This window comes from Eschscholzia californica, unplaced genomic scaffold (assembly GCF_041429995.1).
Source record: "Eschscholzia californica isolate CP2 unplaced genomic scaffold, dmEscCali1.0.p SCAF_3, whole genome shotgun sequence".
Lineage (NCBI taxonomy): Eukaryota > Viridiplantae > Streptophyta > Magnoliopsida > Ranunculales > Papaveraceae > Eschscholzia > Eschscholzia californica.
Genome location: NW_028238420.1, coordinates 36,588,136 through 36,609,996, shown reverse-complemented (window position 1 = coordinate 36,609,996; position 21,861 = coordinate 36,588,136). Strand labels below are relative to the sequence as shown.

Genomic DNA, 21,861 nt, shown 5'->3' with positions numbered 1-21,861 from the left:
CTAAGTTTATCACTTTTCACATCTCCCAAATAAGGGTAACACACAGAACCAAAGACTTTAAGCATAGAGTAATCTGGGGTTTTGCCAAAAAATGTCTCATAGGGAGTAAGATATGAGAGTACCTTTGTTGGTGTTCTGTTGATGAGGTATGCTGATGTGTCATAGGCATGAAACCAAAAATGTTTTGGCATAGATGCCTGAATCAGTAGTGTATTACCTACAGATGTGACTTGTCTGTTGTTCCTCTCAACAGCACCATTTTGCTCTGGAGTGTAAGGACATGAGCTTCTGAATAGTATACCACATTTATGCAAGTGAGCTCTAAAATCTCCTTTTGCCAACTCAGGTGCTCCATCACTTTGAAAGCTTTTGATGGGTACAGACAGAAGTCTTTCATAGTGTCTTTGAAAGGTTTGGAAGCACTTCACACTGTCTGATCTAAGTTGCATAGGATATATCCAAAAGAATTTGCTATAATCATCTATGAACAGTATATATGATATAAAGTAAGACTTTCTCACAAAAATATATGATATAAAAAAGGATACAAATAACGATTATAGGTGTGATATAACTTAGTTCTTAAAATAATTCTCGATTTTCTTACTTTTATATGACGTTATGCTTCATTAACATATTCAACAATAAAAAAATTATTTTTCGTGTTGGAATTACATATACTTTTGAATACGCCCCACTCTTTTGTATATATCAAATTTATTTTAAATTTTGGTGTACATAGATTAAAAGAACTAAAACGAGATGAAATGTTGTACATGCAATTTAACATAGAAAGAAAAAAATAGAAAGACAAATAATATTACAAGAGGGATGCAAAAGTAAAGAAAGTTGATAAAGTTTTAAGAATCATTAATAACTCCTAGAGTTATTGAAAACAGTGAATATTAGTGAGAGAAAGAAAAAGTGTAGAGTGTTGTAAAGCAATCCCACATTGGTGGGAGACAGGACTGTGGTGCTCCTCTTAAGAGGTTAAACACCCTTCCCTAGTGAGGCCTTTTAAAATCGGAAGGCCAAGGTGTGCGAAAGCGGACAGTATCACTAGCAGCCCGGAAGGCTGGTCCACACCATCCTATAACACGTTATCAGCACGATTCGCTCTACTATGATGTGGTCTTGGGAGGGTGTGTTGTAAAGCAATCCCACATTGGTGGCAGACAGGAGTGTGGTGCTCCTCTTAAGAGGTTAAGCACCCTTCTCTAGTGAGGCCTTTTAAAACCGTGAGGCCCAGGTGTGCCAAAGCGGACAATATCACTAGCAGCCCGGAAGGCTGGTCCGCACCATCCCATAACATAGAGAGATATATAGAGAGAGAGTGTGAAGAAGTCATTGAAGCCAATGAGATTTAGTAAGAGAAAGAAAAAGTGCACAAACAAAGAGAGAAAGAACAGAAGTGACGTTAATTATTGAATTGAGAGGGACGGCTATGTTTTCGAACCCGGGACGTCTCTGTTCACTCGTGACTTCGTCCCAGCTTCCCGAGAAAGCTAATTTGAGAAGCCACAAATTGTGGCTTCTGCTTTTTAGTTAAAAAGTGGTTTTGTAATTTTTAAGAAGCTGTACTTTTTTTTGCCAAACGCGACTAAATTTTAGAAGCACTTAAAAATAATTGGAAAGCTGCTTTTCAGCCGCTTTTAAGCTAAACCAAACGCGTCTAGCTCTTTACCCATGATGAGTAGAGGACCAAATAAATATTTCCATTTCTTTTTAACTATATTTTTTATTTACATCCCAAAAAGAAGTCCTTGAAAAAGAATTATTCAAGATGAATAAATAGAAATAACCAAGTAAACTAAAACCTAATTACTTGACTAAAATAAAACTAGGGCTTTCATCAAGAAAGGATGATTTAGTAATCAATTGTTGTTGTATCACTAACACAGATCCGTTATACTCAGAATCAGATGAAGCAAGCATATCACCAATCACCCCTAACTCTGGGAACTCATTCCAATCTTCAAGACCATCAAGTAGTTCCAATGACTCTTCACCATGTTGTCTTCCTACAATTAAAAGCTCAAATGATTTCTCTATTGACCTAATTGCTGAAATTAGCTCTACCCCATCTTTTACTAATTCTTCTGTAAACATTACATTTTCATTACCTACATTATTAACCCTAAATTCATTAATGATATCGTCGTCAAGCTTCTTCTGGTTCGATACACGAACGTCTCTCTTCTCAAGAGGTATGAATCTAACTACGTTTAAATATATACTAATGTTTTCTCCCATTCGAGCTCCGTAAGCTAGTGCTTCTCTGTCATCTGCACCTCCTAAGAAGATTACTGCAACATGATATGAACTTTGTTTCAAAACATTGGTTGATGTATTCTTTGTTCTTAAACCTCGGTCGATTAGGATCCCGACTGAACAAGGAGCTCTTTTGAGAATGTTTTTATTTACTTTCCGTATTGCCGCTGAGGAATGTGATGTACTTGTAAGTGTTGTTTGATAATGAAATGGTACTATTATTAGGGTTGTTCTTCTCTCTAACCCAAGTGTGCAAATATCATTGTGCATTGTTGAATAAGGTGAAATGGCTGTGAAAGAGTTGACATATACTGTCCCATAGTTATGTACTTCATAGTTTTGGAATGCATTGATAATGTGAGTAGATGGGTTGGAGTTAGAACTACTTTTAGGGTTTTTCTTGTGAGCAACAAGTAAAGGTGAAGCTCGGCCTTGAAGTTGGATCATGTGGAGAACATAAATGCAAATAGGACTATATGTAGTTGGATTTGAAGCTGCAAGGACTTTGAGGATGGCGGGTACGTTATCGTCATCGTAAATGCACGCGAGAATTCGAAGTTCTGTGTTGGGTTTGGAGTGTTCCATTGATTTTCTCTTGTAAGATTTATATTTTCTTGAAGGGTCGTAGAGAATTCTTACTAGGGGTGAGATTGTTCCGGTCACAACCACCATTGATAACATTAAGGCTCCATAAATATCTTTGGTAATAAACTGCACATACATTATGCATATAAAATTGATCATAGAAGCATTAGTAATGAAACTACCTACCTAAAATAAATAGTTGAATTAAATTTCTTCACTGATTTTAGTCTTCTTCGGATAGTAGGCCTACATTCCTCAATTATGAAATTATGCATTGACTAGGCTTGAAGCGTTACATATGGCATCAGAGTCAAGAGCGACTCATTTCTAAGGTTAGCTAGGCCGTGAGATATACAATTTCATATCCCTTAGGGGAATACTTAGAGACTAGGCTATAAGAGCCTTTTTTTTGTTGAAGATGGCTATAAGAGCCTTTCTTTACATGGGAAATTTTATAAGGCCTCCCCAATTTTGTTAAAAGGCCTCCCCATGAACCATTTTACTTGCTAAATTATCACTGAGGGAGGCCTTTTAACAAAAATGAGGGGGCCCTATAAAATCTCCCTTCTTTACATAGTTCGCGTCGAAACCTTTTTGACCGGCTTGTTGGTGAGCCCACTTAGGAGCAAAACTCTTGCAACAATAGCCATAAAGGAAATCCTACAGACACGTCTGGGTGTCTTTTATTTCGAAGCCCAGGCTACGTAGTTTCTTACTTTTAACAGTCTGATTTCTTAGTAAAGTGTGTACCAGTCTCACTTCGATGTCTACATAGGCGATCGGGGTACCTATAGCCAGATGGGTGTCTGTAGAATTTTTCCCAGCCTGGTTCATCAGTATATAGATTTTAAGATAGATTTATACCTTGAATTTCAGAGAGCGCAACCAATATTGAAAATCTAAAACACCTTGGACATTCATGATGAGTCCAAGCAAGAGAGCATCTTGGTAAGGCATTCTGCAGTAAAGAGCAGGCAACATTGCTCCCACAAGCTTCCCAAAAAAACTAAACAACACCAATACTTCCACCACCAAATATGTGCCAAATTCTACTTTGAAAATGTCTATCCTCCATGTTGTAGCAATTACTATCATTGGCAAGAGTATGCATGTAACAAAACATTCTAGTTTCTCTTCCACTGCGGATCCCAACGGAGGCCCGACGGGTACCGCCAACCCTAAAATCACAGGCCCAACTAAAAAATGTTGCCCTAGAGCTTCACCAAAGAAGGAAGTCACCAAAACAAGAAGAAATATTATAAGGATGTACCCTTCTTTCACACTCTTGTCCTCTGGTGTTTGTCTTACCATCCAAATCATTAATGGTCTAAACAATAAGAGAACACAAAGCCCTAAAACGCACATACATAGCAAGATCGATACAAAAGTATAGGGCCTACTTGAGTCCATTGAACTTTGTGTGATTGAGGAAGCAATAAAAGCTGAAAACCAACTACATAGTCCGGTTATCATCGAGGCAGACATGGCTAACCGACCAAGCTCCGAGTTTAGAAGTTTCATGTCAGATAAGAAAGAAGCAATGGAATGAAATGAACTTAGAGAGGATATGGCTGCCGTCGACGAAAGGGAAAAAAATAGTATTGGGTCTAATTGAATGGATTTCTTTACTATGACAACTATGGAAGAGGTGAGTAACAGAGGAGCAAAGTAACAAGATAGGCCAATAACCCATGCCTTTTTTCCTGATTTCTTGAGTATGCTGATGTCCATTTTTACTCCAACAAGGAAAAGAAAGAACATGCAACCAAAGTATTGACATGTCTCAAATATATAGTAGGTTCTCTCATTGAATATTTCTTCTTTCAAGAATTTTGTGCGCCCTAAAAATGATTGTCCCAAAAGTATGCCACCCTGTCTTTTCTCATATAAATTAGTATTTAAAAATACAAACATATATATATATATTAAAAAACAAAAATTCTACTAAACATGGTCCATTTGGTCCCTCTCCCACCCGTCTGTCTCATGTGACGACATATCACTTGAGCATATACTTTCACCATTCTCTCTCCATTTGTTCAACGCTCAAATAATATGTCGCCACATCAGGAGAGGCCTAGGGGAGGCACCTAATAGAGGGATGAATAAAATTTCTGAAAAAAAATTGTTCGGGTACACTAGATATTAAAAATTAAATATGGAGATAATAAATTTATACTTACTATCATCTGAGAGACAAATGAAGATTGGCCAAAAGGTTCTAACAAGAACTTGGTAGTAGCAGTAAAAGTTGAAGCCAAAGAAATCTGCAACAAGAAATTGGGGAAGACATGATTGAGGGGATTATCTCCTTGCCAAACACTTGTTATTCCATCCAATATATTTTCTCCACACAAAAATGTCTCATTATTAATCTTCAATTCAAAAACTCTGGGAGGCATTTTAGTTCTCTCTCCCCCTTACCCAATTGAATTTTGATGATGATTAATTAGTTCAATGTTTAAAGAAGAGAGCAACCATTTTTCTTCAAAGGGGAAGATTAAGTTGTTGACTGTGCATTAATTAATTAATTAATCTTTTTTTTTTTCTCTCTTTTCAAGATTGAAGCAATGGACAAGAGGAATGACCGTTATAGTAGTTAGTGAGATTAATCTGGATCAAGTGATTTTTTAACAAACCTTACCATTGACCACTTCTCTCTTTTCCTTCCTGGTACCAAACTTGGCCTAATATCTATTTGGTGTATGGATTATCTCTGAATTAGCTAATACGGGATGTGTAACAAAATTGGGTAATTCTACCACAATGCCCATCATTATTGAAGGTAATTGACTTAGTTAATTTATTACGACCCAATTTAGAGAAAGGCAATCCAACTTTGAAGGGGTAATTCACCTAGGGCTAAAGAGTCTCGGTGTGATTGCTGCCAGAAACCTCTATAGAAAAAGGATTTCTTCTTCTCACAAGCGAAGGGAAGAACTTCTTTCATCTAGATCTGAGGAGGAACCCATCCTTATTTCTCAACTAGTATCTAAGGTCTTCCACTTTTATTTGTCTCTCTATAATCTATATAATAAAACAGGTGGATGGGTGCTGACTGGGACAAACACCCGGATAAATCCGGTCGTCCCATCCACGTCGGCACTCTCATCCACCGCCGGATTGAGTGACTCATCCCACCCTGTAGCATTGCATCTTTTCCGCATCTCATGACGGACAGACACATCCCTCCGCCGTCCATCTTCTCATTTCTCTCCATAATTTCTCTCAAATTTCTCCCAAAAATCGATAGGCTCCAGAATTTGACATCAGAATTTCTCCCAAAAATCGCAGGCAAGGTCAGTTTTGTTCTTTTTGCTTCTTTCTTACCAAATCATTGATTTTGTAACAGATGCTTCTTTCTTATCAAATCATTTTGTAACAGATGCTTGAATGCTTGATTAGGGTTTCATTTTGTATGCTTCTCTTTATTTGATTAGGGTTTCATTTATTTTTTATCATTTTGTTATGTTCTTTCAATTTGTCTACTTTGTTCAAACAGTTATGTTCTTTCAATTTGTCTACTTTGTTCAAACAGAAGAAGATATCATCATGAACCAGGGAGTTCAATTAGAGAGAAAAGGACCTAATTTAGGAATACACGCCAGTTCTAAGCAAACCAATTCATTTAAACCAGAACCCATCAAGTGATTAGGGTTTCATTTTGTAACAGATGCTTCTCTTTATTTGATTTCATCACCTTTGTGTGGGTGTAGTTTTTTTCATCCTTCTTACTCGTGTTTGTAGCAATGTTTCATGGTAATCGGATTCAAAAAAAATTGGAAGAAGTTAGTGGATTGTCTATGGGAATTTTCTGCACACTACATGTTTGGTGAAATGTCTGCATATAAACAAATTTTAACGCCTTTTCAACCAAATAGTAATTGATGTCTTATCGTCTTCATTTGTGATTTTATAGTTCTTCTATATTATTTTTTTGGGATGGTTTAGTTATGTTTTCCTTTCAATTCCTTTAGTGTTTACATTTGTGAAGATTATAGAACTCTTATACTGCATAAATTCTTTCACATAAGCATGTACAAGATCACAAATTATATTAGTTAGTAGTTCCGCAATGGGGGTGCGTCTTTGATGAAAGTACAGTTTGTAGTTTCCTTCTTGGTCGTACTCCACTGTCTACTACTTAGTGGTTCCGACCAATCACTATAAACAGGAAAATCTAAGGATCACAATTGTGAAAATTAGTATTTTTCCTTATCATTAGATTTCACACTTCATGTGCAGTTTGGTGGAGCATTTACTTAGACAAAAATAATCGTTGTTAAGAGTATTTCTTTATCTTTTTTGGTTCACGCATCTACTGCATTTTGCTTTCGCACGACTGCGATATGATTGTGTTTTGCAAACAAACATTTCAGGGCGTTTCCTTGCTGAGCTCACTAAGGAAGTTTTGTCTGATCTTGGAGCAAGCAAATACCGGGTATATTCAACTACATTTTTACCGATTCTTATACCGAAAAATATCATTTTATTTAGAGAGTAAAATTTTACTCTCAGTAGGATAGGATAGGGGTACCAAGATTACGTTGGAAAAAAAGGGGGATTAGAGCAAGCAAGTCGATTTGTAAAGTAAGGTAACTAAATGCTCCTAAAACACTTTAGAATCTAATTTCTGTCTTGGTTTATGTTGCTATTGTTTTGGTTTGATTAAATGCCTCACAAAGTTTTGGTTACTGATTCTGATTAGATAATTAGTAACTGGGAGCTTCTTCTATGCTCTACTTATTTGCTCCAAGAACCTCCTTGACTACCAGATGATCTTATTGCTGTTCTTTTTCCTAATCATGTACTCATCCTGAAATTTTATATACACAAAGACATAGACAGTTAAATGCTGAAACTCGCAAATATAAACTCGATAGGTCAGAAACTATAGTTGATCGTTTATGAGAGAACCTAACTGAGTCAGAAAACGAAGTTTTCTATTCTCATATACAACAGAAAAACTATTTTAATATACATGGTAGGCCACAATTAAGGGAAGAATAACGAGATAACATGAAAGCTATGCATATAAACAAATTTTTACACTTTTTCAACCAAATAGTAAGTGATGTCTTATCGTCTTCAAGTGTGATTTTATAGTTCTTCTATGTAATTTTTTTGGGATGGTTCGGTTATGTTTTGCATGAATTTCGTATAGTATTATGAAATACAACAGAAAATTTAATGGTTTAGTTACATGTTGGCCCACGAATAAGGCAAGAATAACGAGATAACATGAAAGCTATAAATAAATTTTATGGTTTGGTTCATGCTTTTTTGGGTTGGCTCATTCTAATTGTTAGTTCAGGGTTACTATTTCGGGGATTATTGCCTGTCATGGGGTCATATTACTTATCTGAATCAACATTAGTAGTTAGAGTATAATACACATAGATAGAGAGGGAGAGAGAGCTCATGAGTGATTTAGTGCAGTCCTTAGTTGTCTACTAAATAGCTCGGGGAAAATTATTCACAACCAAACATAAGCTACCTTACTTTGTACTTTGCATGCCCGATTGCTTTTTGTCCTCCAACCACGCAGTCTGATAATGTTTTGATGCAACTTGTGTGCATTTGCTTTCAGAAATATTTGTTTTTCGATTTGGCTTTGTGGAAATGATACCCACGTTCTGTTTTCAAGCTCAGACCCCTGTATTAATAGTGTAATATAATCAAAAGAATGCTAGAGAGTTTAAATAAAATAACATCAGCTCTCGCATTAGAAAAAAAATGATTTTCCGCAGTCTTGATATGTCATATGTATAAATTGTTTAAATAGTTGACTTAAGCAAACTTAAAGTAAGACTTATTTGAAAGTAACTTTGGGTTTACTAATTATTACTTTTGCACTAATCCAGGTGTCCATCAGCTTTCGGAATCTTAGTTGTTTCATTTCAACTCCAGTTGGTGAGTCGGTTGTTTCTATCTTTTCTTCCCCATTATTTGCATTGATGTAGTAAATGTTTTTTCTCCTGCTAAATATACATGCTACACCAACCTATTGTCCAAACCATACCTTTCCAGACCATAGATGTGTTCGTACTTCTTATCCCGCAAATTGGCCCATCGAGTTCTTACAAAAGCTCTTTATGTTCGATGTAGAGGTATTGGTACCTTGGGGGTCTCCGAAAACAAGCATGCATGATTAATGAAGGACCATGGTTTGTTGGCTGCAAGAGAGGTAACTTTCGTCCAATTTTCAATGAAATCAGGTACTGTGCCACTGACGGCATTGTCTAATGCCCGCATGATTCTCATGTTCACTAGATTAGAAGAAGTCAAAGGAATATATCCACTAACCCATGCACTGTTGATGTAGATCTTCGATTTAGAGCTGCTCAAGATTGAATAAAGACCCAAGCTCAGGTGGTAGTGATCCAGACAGGTTATTTGACCCAATAACCAATAGTCTTAGATTCGTAAGGCTTCCAAGCTCCTTTGGTACTGGTCCGGATAGTGCATTAATATCAAGTAATATGTTTCTAACGAAGTCAAATTGCCGAGGAATGCAGGTATGGGACCTATTAAGTAATTCTGATCCAATTTCAGGAAGGTGAGAAAATTCAAACTGACAAGCTCTTTCGGGATTATGCCTCTCATGTTTATCGCATATACTCTCAGTTTAGTTATGTGGCAAATAGTTCTGTTATTGTAAGCACAGTTGCATTTAATTCCAGGATTGAAATCAGGGATGTTAGCCATATCCGATTGATTGATTGCAGTACCACTACATGGTTCTCCACTTCTATTCCATAAAGAAGCAGCAGCACCACTACATGGTTCTCCAGTTATATTCCTCTTTAACTTGTGTATTATTTTTTTTGGCCTGAAAGGAACATATTTTTTTCTTCTATATTTGGATGTAAACTAAAACCGAATAATGACGAACCTGACAGCGAAGGAGCCTCATGACCCTTCTGAATCAGATACAGGTGACGATCTTAGAGATGCAGATAATGAAAAGAATGATGAACAGGTAACAATAAGTTTCATGCTTCGGCTTGAATTGTCTCGCTGAAAGATTTATCAATGTATCTGTGTCAACGTTACCTCATCTATTAACCCAATTCAACGTATGAACAACAGATAGAAGGGTCAGTTGATGAAGAGTCAACAAAGTCCGATGAGGAGTACGATGATTTTGCAATGAGGGATGGGCAAGAAAAAGGATATTGGTCAGATGATGGGAGGGAATTTAACAAAGATGTGTTACCTGTGCTTGGAGAGGACTTATTGCTTGCCGATCAGAATAATGAAGATATGGGTGGTGGTGAAAAATAAAAAGACAACCTTAACCATTTCACTAAAAACAGTAGAAGTATGGTAGCATGAAATTGCCGAATAGGATTACCAGATTCAGAAAACGTTCACTCGACATTCCAGCAACGGGTAAGCATGGTACCATGGTGAAAGGGCCGATTCTTTTGGGAACACCTGAGAGATAGCGGAAAATAAAATTGGCCAACTTTTTCCGTTGAACTCTTTCATTTCGGAATTATTTTGGATACTTCTTTTTCCTTTTCATGTTTTACAAACACAATTTTCACAAGTACTGTATTGGCGGATTGTTGATTGGTATAGACAAACAATACTTTGCAACTACTATCTCCCACCATTCCTGGTCTCATGGTGCTTGAAGATGCTTACTCAAATTAGCTTTTCTGTTATAGTTTTAACATAGGCTTACAAATTATGTCAAATATGTTTGGCGGAGAGGCAGCTAACACAAACGTGCTTAATACTTATTGTCAAAACTGCATGATTTAGTGCTTAACAAATTTGTCCGTGCCGAAGGCACGGGTTATACGCTAGTATATTTACATTGTGAGTGAGACTTCAAACACTACATCCCTCTTTCTCTCTCTAAAAGGCCGCGACTTTAGGGAATAAAGAAAAATCTCCGGAGAATAAAGACTTGGTCAATTAATGTTGACTTAAGCAACATATTTTCTTTTTAGGCCCAAAACTTTATTGGATTGGATTTAATCCTTAATCTTCATCTTCACTCACTCTAAACTATAAAACTTGTTATTCAAATTTAGGAAATTACAATCTATTTTCCCTTCACTCATCAGGTTTCATTAAATCTACTTCATACCTCAATCAAAACAAAACCTACTTCTCCCACTTCATTATTACTTTTCTTTTTTCACTTCAACTATCCCTTTCTCTTTCAGGTTCTAATAATCGTTGTCCCCCAAATCCCCAATGATCTTCTTCTCTATATTTAATCGATTTCTCTTTGAAATGTTTAAAAGTTTCAGATTCAAATATGATTTATCATAGAAGAGTAGGCAAAGAAGACTCGAAAAAAGGGGGTTTGAGAGTTAGGGTTTAACAATATGGTTGATAATGGCGAGGGTGGAGGTTGCTGTCTTCATTCCTCTTCGGATTAGTTCATCGACGCATGGAAAAGTAAGAAAGAACTTCTAGTAAAGTTATGGCAGTTAGGTATTGCCCATGAAAGGAGATTCATATTCACTGCTATAATGGGGCTTGCTCTAGTTCTTATATCTTTGATTATTTTTTTGAAAGCTGTTTCAAGATGTCGATTGATAATTTGTTTGGGCTATTCGCACTGTTGTTTTTGTCTTTGAATTTAACATTGGTAATCTAATGAACCTACTGTTGTTGAGAAGTTGGAGAGAAAGAGAGAAAGAGAGAAAGATGGAAAGAAACTAGGAGACAGAAGATTAGGAGGCAAATAATAACAAAGTCAATTTCTGGACCCATAATGAAGATGACTCTTGAATCAAATTTTATTGACAAAAGTCTTTATGCCCCAGAGACTTTTCTTTATTCCCCAAAGCCGCGGCCCTCTAAAATTTCTCTCTCTAGATTCTCTATGTTGAAGTTAGTTATACTAAATATGTGAAAATCTAATCGGTCTTTCTCAATCTAAACTCTTTGGATCCTCTATGTTTAAGTTAACTTCTCTGAATGTTAGAGTTAAATAAAAAGTTCTAGAACAGGGAAAAATTGGAGTTCAAAATCCAAAACCACTCTCTGTAATCGCTTATACCCAGATTGATACTAATAAATCTTGTTTCGTTCAAGATTCAGGATAAGAATTTAATGGCAAAAAATTGGCTTTTAAACTCAAATTGTCTTTAAAAAAACTGGGATTCCTTTTAGTGATATTACTTGTAACAACCGTGGCTATTGCTTATAAAATCTCCCAAAGAAATTATATATTTATACCATTTTTGGATTTTGAGTCTAAAAAGTGTCTTCTTGGATATTTCTAAGTGCCACGTAATAAATCAAATACCCTGTGTCCCATTTTGTCTTGGTGTTATTTCTTTGAACAATGACACTATGTCTGGCACGAGTCTCGGCCGAATTAGGGCGGGCTGACGTGTCGGGCCAGGATCTAGAGAGAGAATGTTTCACTTTCACTTTCTAGATCCTGGCCCGACACGTCAGGCCACCGGGATTTGACTGGGACTCGTGTCGGGCATAGCATCACGGTTGTATTTCTTTTAAGAACTCCCAAAATATTTGTCCACTTACTTTAAATAAGATTCATTTATTACAAACTATACTAGATTTCCCAATCTACCGCTTACTTTTAATAATAATAAGAAGTTCAATTGGTTCGACACTACTTGCAACATGATATTTATTGTAGTTCTCTAACTTAAACATGGACAATTTAGGAAAATACTTTTAGTTAGCAAACATTAAATGGAAATTCTTAATAGTAAGTTGGATCTCCTAAAAGGTCAAGCAAATGGTAAGGAAGGAGTAACTTCATATCAAAATATAGGTTTCTAGAGTTTCTCTTGAGTGTTGCATTGGAGACTTTGGAGTATCTCTATATGGCCTTAGAGATCTACAATTCACACTTGACAAATAAGATTTATAGAACTTTTTTTTGAATCTTGCATTGGAGATGTTCTTAATAAAGAATTATTTAATAGGTCTGAATCAAAATATCCTCCAGAGTTTAGATGCGTAAAAGTGTTGGGGTTGTATTTGGCGCGTTTGAATAGAATGTCGTTCTCATATATAACATTTCGTAATGGGATTTGGTGCAAGAGAGTGCATCAAGAATCACATAGCTTAAGCAGCCACGCGTAGAGTTCTTGATACCTCGAAAGGTCGCGTCCGTAGTAGAACAACAAATGGTTAAGCGAAGAAAATGAATTATGAAAAATATACAGATTGATTTCTTTCATTTGGGCATTTAATTGGAGGAGGTAATAAACATTATTACAATTCTTGAAATTACGAAGACAACTGAGTTTCTCTGCCGTAGACTTGTTTGTAAAATTCCCACAAAATATCACCATCATTTTCTTACCGTCAATAGAACTTAATCACCATATATATGAAGTTTACGTACGTCTTCAGGAAGATATCCGCAACAGACACTTTCCCTAATTTCACTTCTATCCATCTCAGAGACGAGAGCTCATTCTGCCGCTAAATGTTGCAGCACGAGTTCAGACCATCTCAAACTTCGCCATCAATAAAGGTCACATATCCCGAATTTGTGTATGTTCGCCTGCCTGTAGATGACCAACTGAAGAGGTTATCGAGATCGAGATAATTTATGAAGTCGAGAATAGTTTTGCAGCAGCAACTGCTATTGGTTTAGAATCAATCGTGCTCAGAGTAGTGGGTAAATAGGTACCACCGGTGCTGTGGTAGAGGACCCACCTTTACCCAATGGCCAATCTTATTAAGCAAATGTGAAAAGAAAATTAAGTACACAGAGGTCGTGATGGTTGTAGGTTGTATGTGAGGTTAAAGAAAAAGAATGTTTAGGTAGGTAATGAATTAGGGGAGAGTTGAAATGACATTTAAAAATGTCAAATTAGGCTATGACATGCCTATTGAATAATTTTAATTTCAAGTTTTGTACGATTTGCGTATCGTTGAGTCTTGTAATTAGAGTTTAGGGTCTATAAAGTCCATTGAAGAACCGAAGGATGAGATCAAGGTTTAAGTGGGAGAAATCAATGGAGGTTCGAGGATGCAGATCCAGACGAACTAAGGCAAAACAAGAAGTTATCTAAGAAGATTAGATTTTTTAGTTAGGGGGTCATACTAGGATCCTTATGTACTTGATTTACTTTTATGTACTTGATTTACTTTTCTCGCGCGCATTTACTTATTTATTTACGATCAATATCGTGAATGGTTCTGTTAGAGTTCACAGTAATGCATGCATGATAAAAACGTATAAGTCCCTAAAAAGAATTTTGAGTAAAGCCTATCCAGATTAAGACACGTGTTGCGCTCTTGTTCATCGATGGTGGGGTCTACCTCCGCAGGCTGCCATCTTTTACCTCGGGACAATACGGGTAGATCTATGGCAGAGGACTACACGTCTAAATGGTTATCCTCAAGGAGTCGTTAAAAGAATTTTGGATTTCGAGGCAAAGGATGAGTGTGACACACTAAAGTGTAACTCATCAACCAAAAGTCATAGAGTATGATCAGTAAAGAGTTCACTCACACAGGACGATGGGGTTAAGGCAGAGTGCCCTTGTGCGCTTAACTTCGAAGAAATGGGATCTTGTTATCATATTATTTAAAGAGGGACTAATTTCTTGAATAATATGGAAAATTAGAATTTTTCTAGGATAACAAGTTTTAAATTAGGTTATTGCCCAAATATCCCCCAACTTTATGACCAGCTTCCTGCCTAGCCCCCTACTTTATCAAAAATACCCAGATGACCCCCTTTTTCAGTTACCGTTATAACTTCGTTAACTAGTCATCACCTCTCTCTCCTCCATCTCATCACCTCTCTCTGCCACCTCATCGTCTTCACCCGCGAAGGTCGCCGGCCTGCTATTTTTCCGGCCGGCCAGACCTTCAAACATAAAAAATCTCTCGCTAAAAAAATTAGTACATTTTTTTCCTCTCTCTCTCTAAACAGACCTTCAAACATAAAAAATCTCTCTTAACCCCATTTTTTTTTTCTCTCACAAATCTTTCTCTTCTTCCTCTATGCCCCGTCCCCTTTTTATCACTTGCAATACTTAACCCTAAAAATTTTCAGGTAATTCATCTTCCAATTGAAAGTATTGTTCTTATTAGATTAACTTAACTAAATCTACAGTTATCCAGATTTTGGATTTGAAGATCTGTTCTGAAGAAGTTTGTTTGTTTTTTTTGTTTATACAGATTTTAGGTAAGGAAATTTTGAAGAACTTTTGACTTACTAAGGTTGATTTGACTGGACGAAGTAGTTTCATTGAATAAAAAGCGTTACTATTCAAGACTTCAGTGTTGGTATTCTTACTTGTTTGTTGATCAAAAGGATCTCATTTTTCCGATTCAATACATTTGAGATCGATTGAGTTGTTTCATTTTTAGTTTGGAAGGTGGTGATTTTGTCTTGTTTGGTTCAATGCGAAATTCTGTTCATTTGTGCATAAATCTGATTTTATCTTAGGATTTGCATTAGAATAGCTTAAAATCAGGTATGTTTTAGTTTGGAAGATTTTATCTTAGGATTTGTATTTAATGCTATGAGATTATTATAATTTATTATCTCCTGTTATGATTTTTTTCATCAAGTTTGAGTCTTTTGATAATATTATATATGCGAAATTGAAATTAGTTCTTACAATATCTTTCTTTTTGCCCTAATTTAATGGAGTTGTTAAAGTTAAGAATTAAGAACTTGAAGTTAGGGTACTTTATTATAATCAAAAGTAAAAGAGGGGGTTTTCTTGTTTTCAATTTCAGATTTTTTTAATTCAATAAAAGAGAAAAAAGGTTTATAGATCTAGTTTAACCCCATTGTTCTTTTCTTCTTTACTTCCTGGATTATCAAACATAAAGCGAGAAAGTTACTGAGTTTCCGATTCGTGGAAATCTGAATAGAAAATCTAATAGATCTGTTCGAAAAAAAAAATCTGTTCGTCGGTGTCCGATGAGAGGTTAGAGAGAGAAAAAGATTTGTTCTTGTATTGAGAGAGAGAGAGAGAGAAAAAAAGGTTTGTTCCTGTATAGAGAGAGGGAGGAGAGAGATTTTTTTTAGAGAGAGAGAAAGAGGAGAGAAAAATTTTTGTTTTTTTTAATGTTTGAAGGTCACCGGCCGGAAAATTGGCCGACCGGCGACCTTCGCCGGTGAAGACAATGAGATGGCGAGAAGATGAGGTGGCAGAGAGAGGTGATGAGATGAAAGAGAAAGAGGTGATGAATAGTTAACTGAGTTATAACGGTAACTGAAAAAGGGGGTCATCTGGGTATTTTTGATAAAGTAGGGGGCTAGACAGGAAGCTGATCACAAAGTTGGGGGCTATTTGGGAAATAACGTTTAAATTACTTTGCATTTCTTTTATGTAGTTTAACTACGACAAACACAGAATCCTTCAACATCCGTTGGCTTCTTGCGAAAGAGAAGCTAAATGGAGATAATTTAATTATTTGGGAAAGGAATCTGAGACTCGTTCTCAGATCCGAAAACAAGTCAGCTATCCTAGACACTCCTATTCCGATAATTACCGAGGATTCGACTGTCGAAGAAAGGAGGCAAGAAAAGTCCCTTCAGAGAAAATCCGAACCAGTAACGTGTAATGTTGGCGATCATGGAATCTAACCTTCAAGAAAGGTTCATCGTCATGGATGCTTACACCATGATACGACAACTTAGGAACTTGTTCCAAAAGAAGTCGAGAATTGAGAGGTTTGAGACCTCAAGGGGAATACTGGATAGTCGCCTTGACAATGAAAAGCCTGTAGGTCCACATGTTTTCAAAATGATTAGTTTTTTTTTGAGAAACTAGCACGACTTGGAGTCGATCATGACCAAGAATTTGCCACTGATATTATCTTGCATTCACTTAATAATGGGTTCAATCAGTTTAGCTTGCACTATACTATGAATGGATGGGATAAGTCCTTGGAGGAACTACACGCGATGCTCCAGACAACCAAAGAGAATATCGCAATAGTTGAACCTAAGAAGGAAGTTCTGATGGTTCAGAAAGACAAGGGACGGGAAACATAAGAATAAGAAAAAGAAAAAGAAGATGAGCAAAGGAAGAGGCAAACAAGTTGGTAAAACCAAAGGTGGTCTTTTTTATTCCAAGTGTTTCTACTATGATGGTTGATGGTAGGGGTGGGAAAAAGATCCGGAAGACCGCTATCCGATCCGTTCGACCGAGATAAAAAGTGTCCATGGACACCCGATGGTCATAACGGTCAGTGTCCGACCGGCCCGAAAGAATTGGCGGACGGTCACGGTCAAAATTTTATGTCGAAGCACCGACCGCTGACCGACCGGTACGAGTGACCGAATAGGTTGACCGACTAAACTGTCCTCATTTTTAGAAGTTGACCGTTGAATTTTATAGACATATAAATATATGATGTTCGTTGGCTATAGTCATATAGTCCTCTGGAAGACCAAACATTAGTGAATGACTTAATTATATCTTGTCGAATGATGATCAACTGTGTTTTTTCTTTTTTATATTTACTTTTGATTTCTTGGCTAAACATCTTCATTTGTAAGTAATTTTGTTTGTGGTAATAAAAATAAAGTTCTGAATTAAGCAAATTTATTGGAAAGTCCGGACCGAGACCGTCCGGTGTCCGACTGGACCGGTAAAATAAATGGTCTTGGACGGTCAATGGACAAAGAATTCTTGAGAGTGACCGTCCGAGTCCGCCCGAGTAAATAGGTGGTCACCAACAGTTTATGTCCGAGTCGACCGGTTCGATGAAGTTAGAGTCCGATACCGACCGGTCCGGACCGATTCCCACCCCTAGTTGATGGGCCTAAAAGGTTACCCTAAAAGGTCTATACCCGCAAGTACACGGGCGTCAAGTAGTAAAACCCGGTAAGACCGGGGTCGATCCGTAGAGACTTAGTCAAACCTATTCTAAAACTTACAACTAGTAAGACTTTTCAAAGTGATTTGGTTTTCGTGATGAAACAATAAATCACAAAATAATGGATGAAAATGAACTCAAATGGGGGAGAGGGCCTAGGATTTTAGAATCTATCTTAACATGTATTAATGATGACATAATCAAGCATATCTTCTTTATCACTCAAGTTTTGGTAACCGATCATACCAAACCCCGGAAAATGTTTTAGTTAAAGCCGAATCACACTAAAGTCTAAACTCGAAGTTTTGAAATACAAAGTCGCAACTATTAACTATCAATTTATAAGCATGACTCATTAAAGAGCTTGACCTAAACATAAGCCATCAAATCAAAAGCATAGCTAATGAAGAAATCTCCCTATGTCAACACTAAGAATTTAATATTATAACGATTAAGGAATTTAAGATATTAAGCCATGAAAAGAAGCATCATCAAAATATTTTAAGACTTCATCAAACCCCTAGATTTAGAGAGTTAGCTAATCATAATACGAGATTGAAGTAAGTATGAAGAATGAGAGAGAAAATGGAAGAAGAATTAGACTTTTCTCACTGATTTTCCTCTGCCAGCCAAACACTCCCTTGAAGAAAATAATTTTCCAGCAGAACTTCCAAACCAAACACGGTCTTCTTCTCCAACAGAATTTCTCTCTCTCTTTACTGGTTCTCTTCTTTTTTTTTTTTTTTTTTAATTCAGAAGTAAAAAACACCAACACAATTGAAAGAGAAGATATATATTTTTTTTTTTTTTTTTTTGAATTGTTCAGCGTATGCCTTGAACCCTTGACCTCTAAGGTGGAAGATTATAACTCTTACCACTCCAACCAAGGGTTGTTGGCAAGAGAAGATATATATTAGATAAAGAAATAGAAACAATCCTCTCTCTCTACAAATCTCTCTTACTTTGTTTCTCTATTAATCTCTCTCTATTCTGTTTGCTCTCTCTCACTAAAAGAAATATAGAAGAAGTAGAAGAAGAAGAGATAGATGATCAAAATGAAGTAAATCCCTCTATGTTTCTCACTTTTTCTCACAAAAAGAAAAGAAAACAGAGGAAGAAGAAGATGATATTGGTCTCTGGTTTATTTATGTTCAAGTCGAGATGATGCTCAATCAAGAATATATCTCAATCGAATCTCTTTCTTTAGTTGGACAATCCCATATTTGTAATACCCATGATCAACACCTCTTGCTATCTCAAAATCTCATTCAATCTCTTTCTATAAAATATATTTCAAAAGAGAAGATAAAGAAAGAAACTTGATTCCAGCAATCTCTAAAGTTCAACCGAATCGTTCTCTCTAAATCAGAGAACGGTAACCCCCCCCCCATTTCAAACTTTCTAAAATCCCTACTGTTTTGAAGCTTTGTTCAACTTTCCTTCTTCAAAAGAATCTTCAGATTTCTCTTTCCTTAGTGTTTTCGAATTTTAAGAGAGAAGAAAAATCATGGAGAACCTCCTTTTCCAGCCAAGCTTTCCATCTCTGCTGTTTTGGTTTATCTCTCTAAATATCTTCTCGATTTTTACTGTCAAGAAGATTTAAAATCCTTCCAACTATCTTCTTCAATAAAAGATGACGAGAGAGAGAAAACAGAAAGAATTGTTGCATTATTTTGGGGGCCAATCAGCAACTTTCACGTGATAGTTGTCAAAAGGGAAAGATTTGCTACCGTTGGGTCCATCAAGAGAAAGCTAGGACGCTATCCCTTCTTTGCTGATCTGTGCGCGTTCATTTCGGGTCCGTCGGATAGAGTAAGGAGCACCAGAAACTAGGTTCGCGTAAACACCGAATCATGGGCTGAACAAAATTCCCGAGCGCCATCCAACCCAACAGTGTACCACACGCTCATGTGCGCCATTGGTCTACTCCCCTCTTGCGTGCCACGCGGCACTAACTATATGTTGATATTTGATCCCACTGGTTTTGACTCAAGCTTCGACCTGGTCTATTTTGATCATTTGGATTCTGATTTGACTTTCCTTTTCTCCAGTGGGTTCGTCTTGAACTCTGCTTTCATGCGAGTATCAATATTGACCAGTTGTACCAGAATCTCCAAATGACCAAAATGCCCTTTTGTGTGTCTTTCTCCCGGTTTTATCCACTTTTCACGCTCAACTCCTTAGACGAAACCTGAGTAAGAGAAGCAAACATTTCATCAGAGTAACTGCTCAAAATAGACTAACTAACCAAAGTTACGAGATTAAGATGAGACATTTTTAAGTCTCATCAATGGTATAGGCCATTGGAAGAGAAACTGCTCGAAATTCTTGGAAGACGAGAAGAACAGAACTGTGAGTTCCAATTCATAAATGTTACTCCCTCAGTCCCAAAAAGAATGACCTAATTTCTATTTTGGTTTGTCCCATTTTAGTGTCTTATTTCTAAAAATAAAGAAAGAAACTTTTCGCTATTTCCAATAATACCCACTACTATAAATTTAATGACAACTTTATTTAAAGATAAGTTCAACTTTTTCATTGTAAATTATAATAGTTAACGAGGATACAATTGGAAAAACCATGTTATTTTTGAAAGTCAAACACCAATTAATGATGTTCCCTTAATAAGTTGGGTTTTCAAAATAGGTCATTCTTTTTGGGACGGAGGGAGTAAAAGTTAATTCAATTGAAGACATTTCCCTTAGGGTATATGATACCTAATGCTCATAACATCTCGAATGACAAGAGCAAAGGGGAACTAAGTATTTAACTGAAGAAGAGATGAACCTGCCAAAAGCAAACAAGACAAGGGTTGCTGAAATGGCTCGAGAAGGATCTTAGTCTTCCATAGGCATTACTTTAAGTTTGATTTTTAGTTTAAGACATCGTCTCTGTAATTTTTAGATTATGGAGGAAATAAAGTATTTCAGTTCAATATTTTATAATGTTCTTAAAAGTGCCTAATTAACTTACAACATTAATACCGAACGATTCGATTTAATAATTCTAATATAGCCAAATGAGTTAGATAAGCATGAAATCCGAAAGGATAAGCACCAAGAGTTGTTTGATTTTGAATTACTCAACACTTCTGAATCATGTCTCAACTAACGATTTGACAAGATTATCTTTGAACAAAGATAAGTCAATTAATCATCAAATCTTATGTTTGATATAAGATAATGATTAACCTGACTAGAATAAACTAAAAGATACTCGATAAAGGGAAAGTTTTAGAAACGAAACCTAAATCAAGTATTGAATCAACTTGAATATAGATCGTTTAATAAAGATCAAAATCTAAGTCAAAGATGACTATCTAAGAAGTTGTAAAGACAACATCTCTACATATCGCACTTTGTTAGACAAAGAACAATTAGATAAGTCATCACACAGTCTTCCAAAACAAAAGTGTCTAATATAACTGCACACCCACAAAACCTAAATCTGCTACAACAAATAAAAGAGCGCCATACAAGTATGGATTTTAGAAACAGTTCTAAAATAATCTTTTATTTATGTCTAAAACGTTTTAGACATAGTTTCTTTATGATTAGCCAAAAGAAACAAATGGGGTCTTTCCACAAACCATCAAAACAAAATCCATTTCTGATCTTTTGGCTCTCAGCTAATTTCAGAGTCTGGTTGCGCTATGGCTTTTGTGTGGGTATTTTAAGGACTCACTTGGGGTTTTTGAACAATTATGTGAAACCTTCCTAGTAAGATACAATTGGATTTTCAAAAGTGAAAATTAGACATGGATGGAAATATCGAGATTTTCGAAATTTATGATCAAGATAAATGGATTCATAGTGAGAGACTATGAATAAAGTTTTATTATTATCATAAAAGTCCATAGAAGATCAACTAGTACATGGAGAACAGTAACTCATGGAACTGGTAAAGTAGGCAAACGAAGACAAATGTCGAGAGATTGTGCTACGAGTAAGAGTTGACATCTAAACATTCAAAAGGAAATTCAAAGGGTTTGATTTTCTTAAAAGAATGAGTTAGAATCTTGTTCGACAAGAGGGTAAGTGGGAGTAATCAAGTTTTGTTTTCTGTCCTATATGTGACACATACTAAAATTGAAAACCACATTCGAAATATTGAAACAGTTAAGGAACTGACCCAAGAAAAGGATACCAGACAAGGGTAAAATAATTTGGGCATCGAAGTCTATAGTTATAGATAAAG

The 21,861-nt window shown here is 36.2% G+C and overlaps 2 protein-coding genes across 9 annotated transcripts; one reads left to right on the top strand and one right to left on the bottom strand.

Annotated features, from left to right (window-relative positions):
* Positions 1–1,694: 1,694 nt before the first annotated feature.
* On the bottom strand, positions 1,695–5,515 carry LOC147549927 (cation/H(+) antiporter 15-like). Of its 2 annotated transcripts, none has more exons than XM_086671572.1 (3): positions 5,040–5,515; positions 3,721–4,728; positions 1,695–2,982 (listed from the first exon to the last, which is right to left on the bottom strand). In XM_086671572.1, the coding sequence occupies exons 1-3, from the start codon at positions 5,256–5,258 to the stop codon at positions 1,822–1,824; spliced, it is 2,388 nt and encodes a 795-aa protein (XP_086527698.1). In that variant the 5' UTR covers positions 5,259–5,515; the 3' UTR covers positions 1,695–1,821. The 2 variants fall into 2 exon arrangements, with proteins under 2 accessions (XP_086527698.1, XP_086527699.1); XM_086671573.1 differs by having other exon boundaries at positions 3,721–4,732; positions 5,040–5,431.
* Positions 5,516–5,880: 365 nt separating this feature from the next.
* LOC147549926 (P-loop NTPase domain-containing protein LPA1 homolog 2-like) lies at positions 5,881–10,461 on the top strand. Of its 7 annotated transcripts, none has more exons than XR_015237823.1 (6): positions 5,881–6,155; positions 6,604–6,736; positions 7,236–7,297; positions 8,721–8,769; positions 8,965–9,074; positions 9,182–9,260. XR_015237823.1 is itself a non-coding variant. In XM_086669814.1 (6 exons), the coding sequence occupies exons 1-5, from the start codon at positions 6,027–6,029 to the stop codon at positions 9,009–9,011; spliced, it is 420 nt and encodes a 139-aa protein (XP_086525940.1). In that variant the 5' UTR covers positions 5,910–6,026; the 3' UTR covers positions 9,012–9,043; positions 9,182–9,271. The 7 variants fall into 7 exon arrangements, 5 of the variants coding, with proteins under 5 accessions (XP_086525939.1, XP_086525940.1, XP_086525943.1 ...); XR_015237824.1 differs by lacking the exon at positions 6,604–6,736 and adding an exon at positions 7,375–7,451 and having other exon boundaries at positions 5,910–6,155; XM_086669814.1 differs by having other exon boundaries at positions 5,910–6,155; positions 8,965–9,043; positions 9,182–9,271.
* Positions 10,462–21,861: the final 11,400 nt, after the last annotated feature.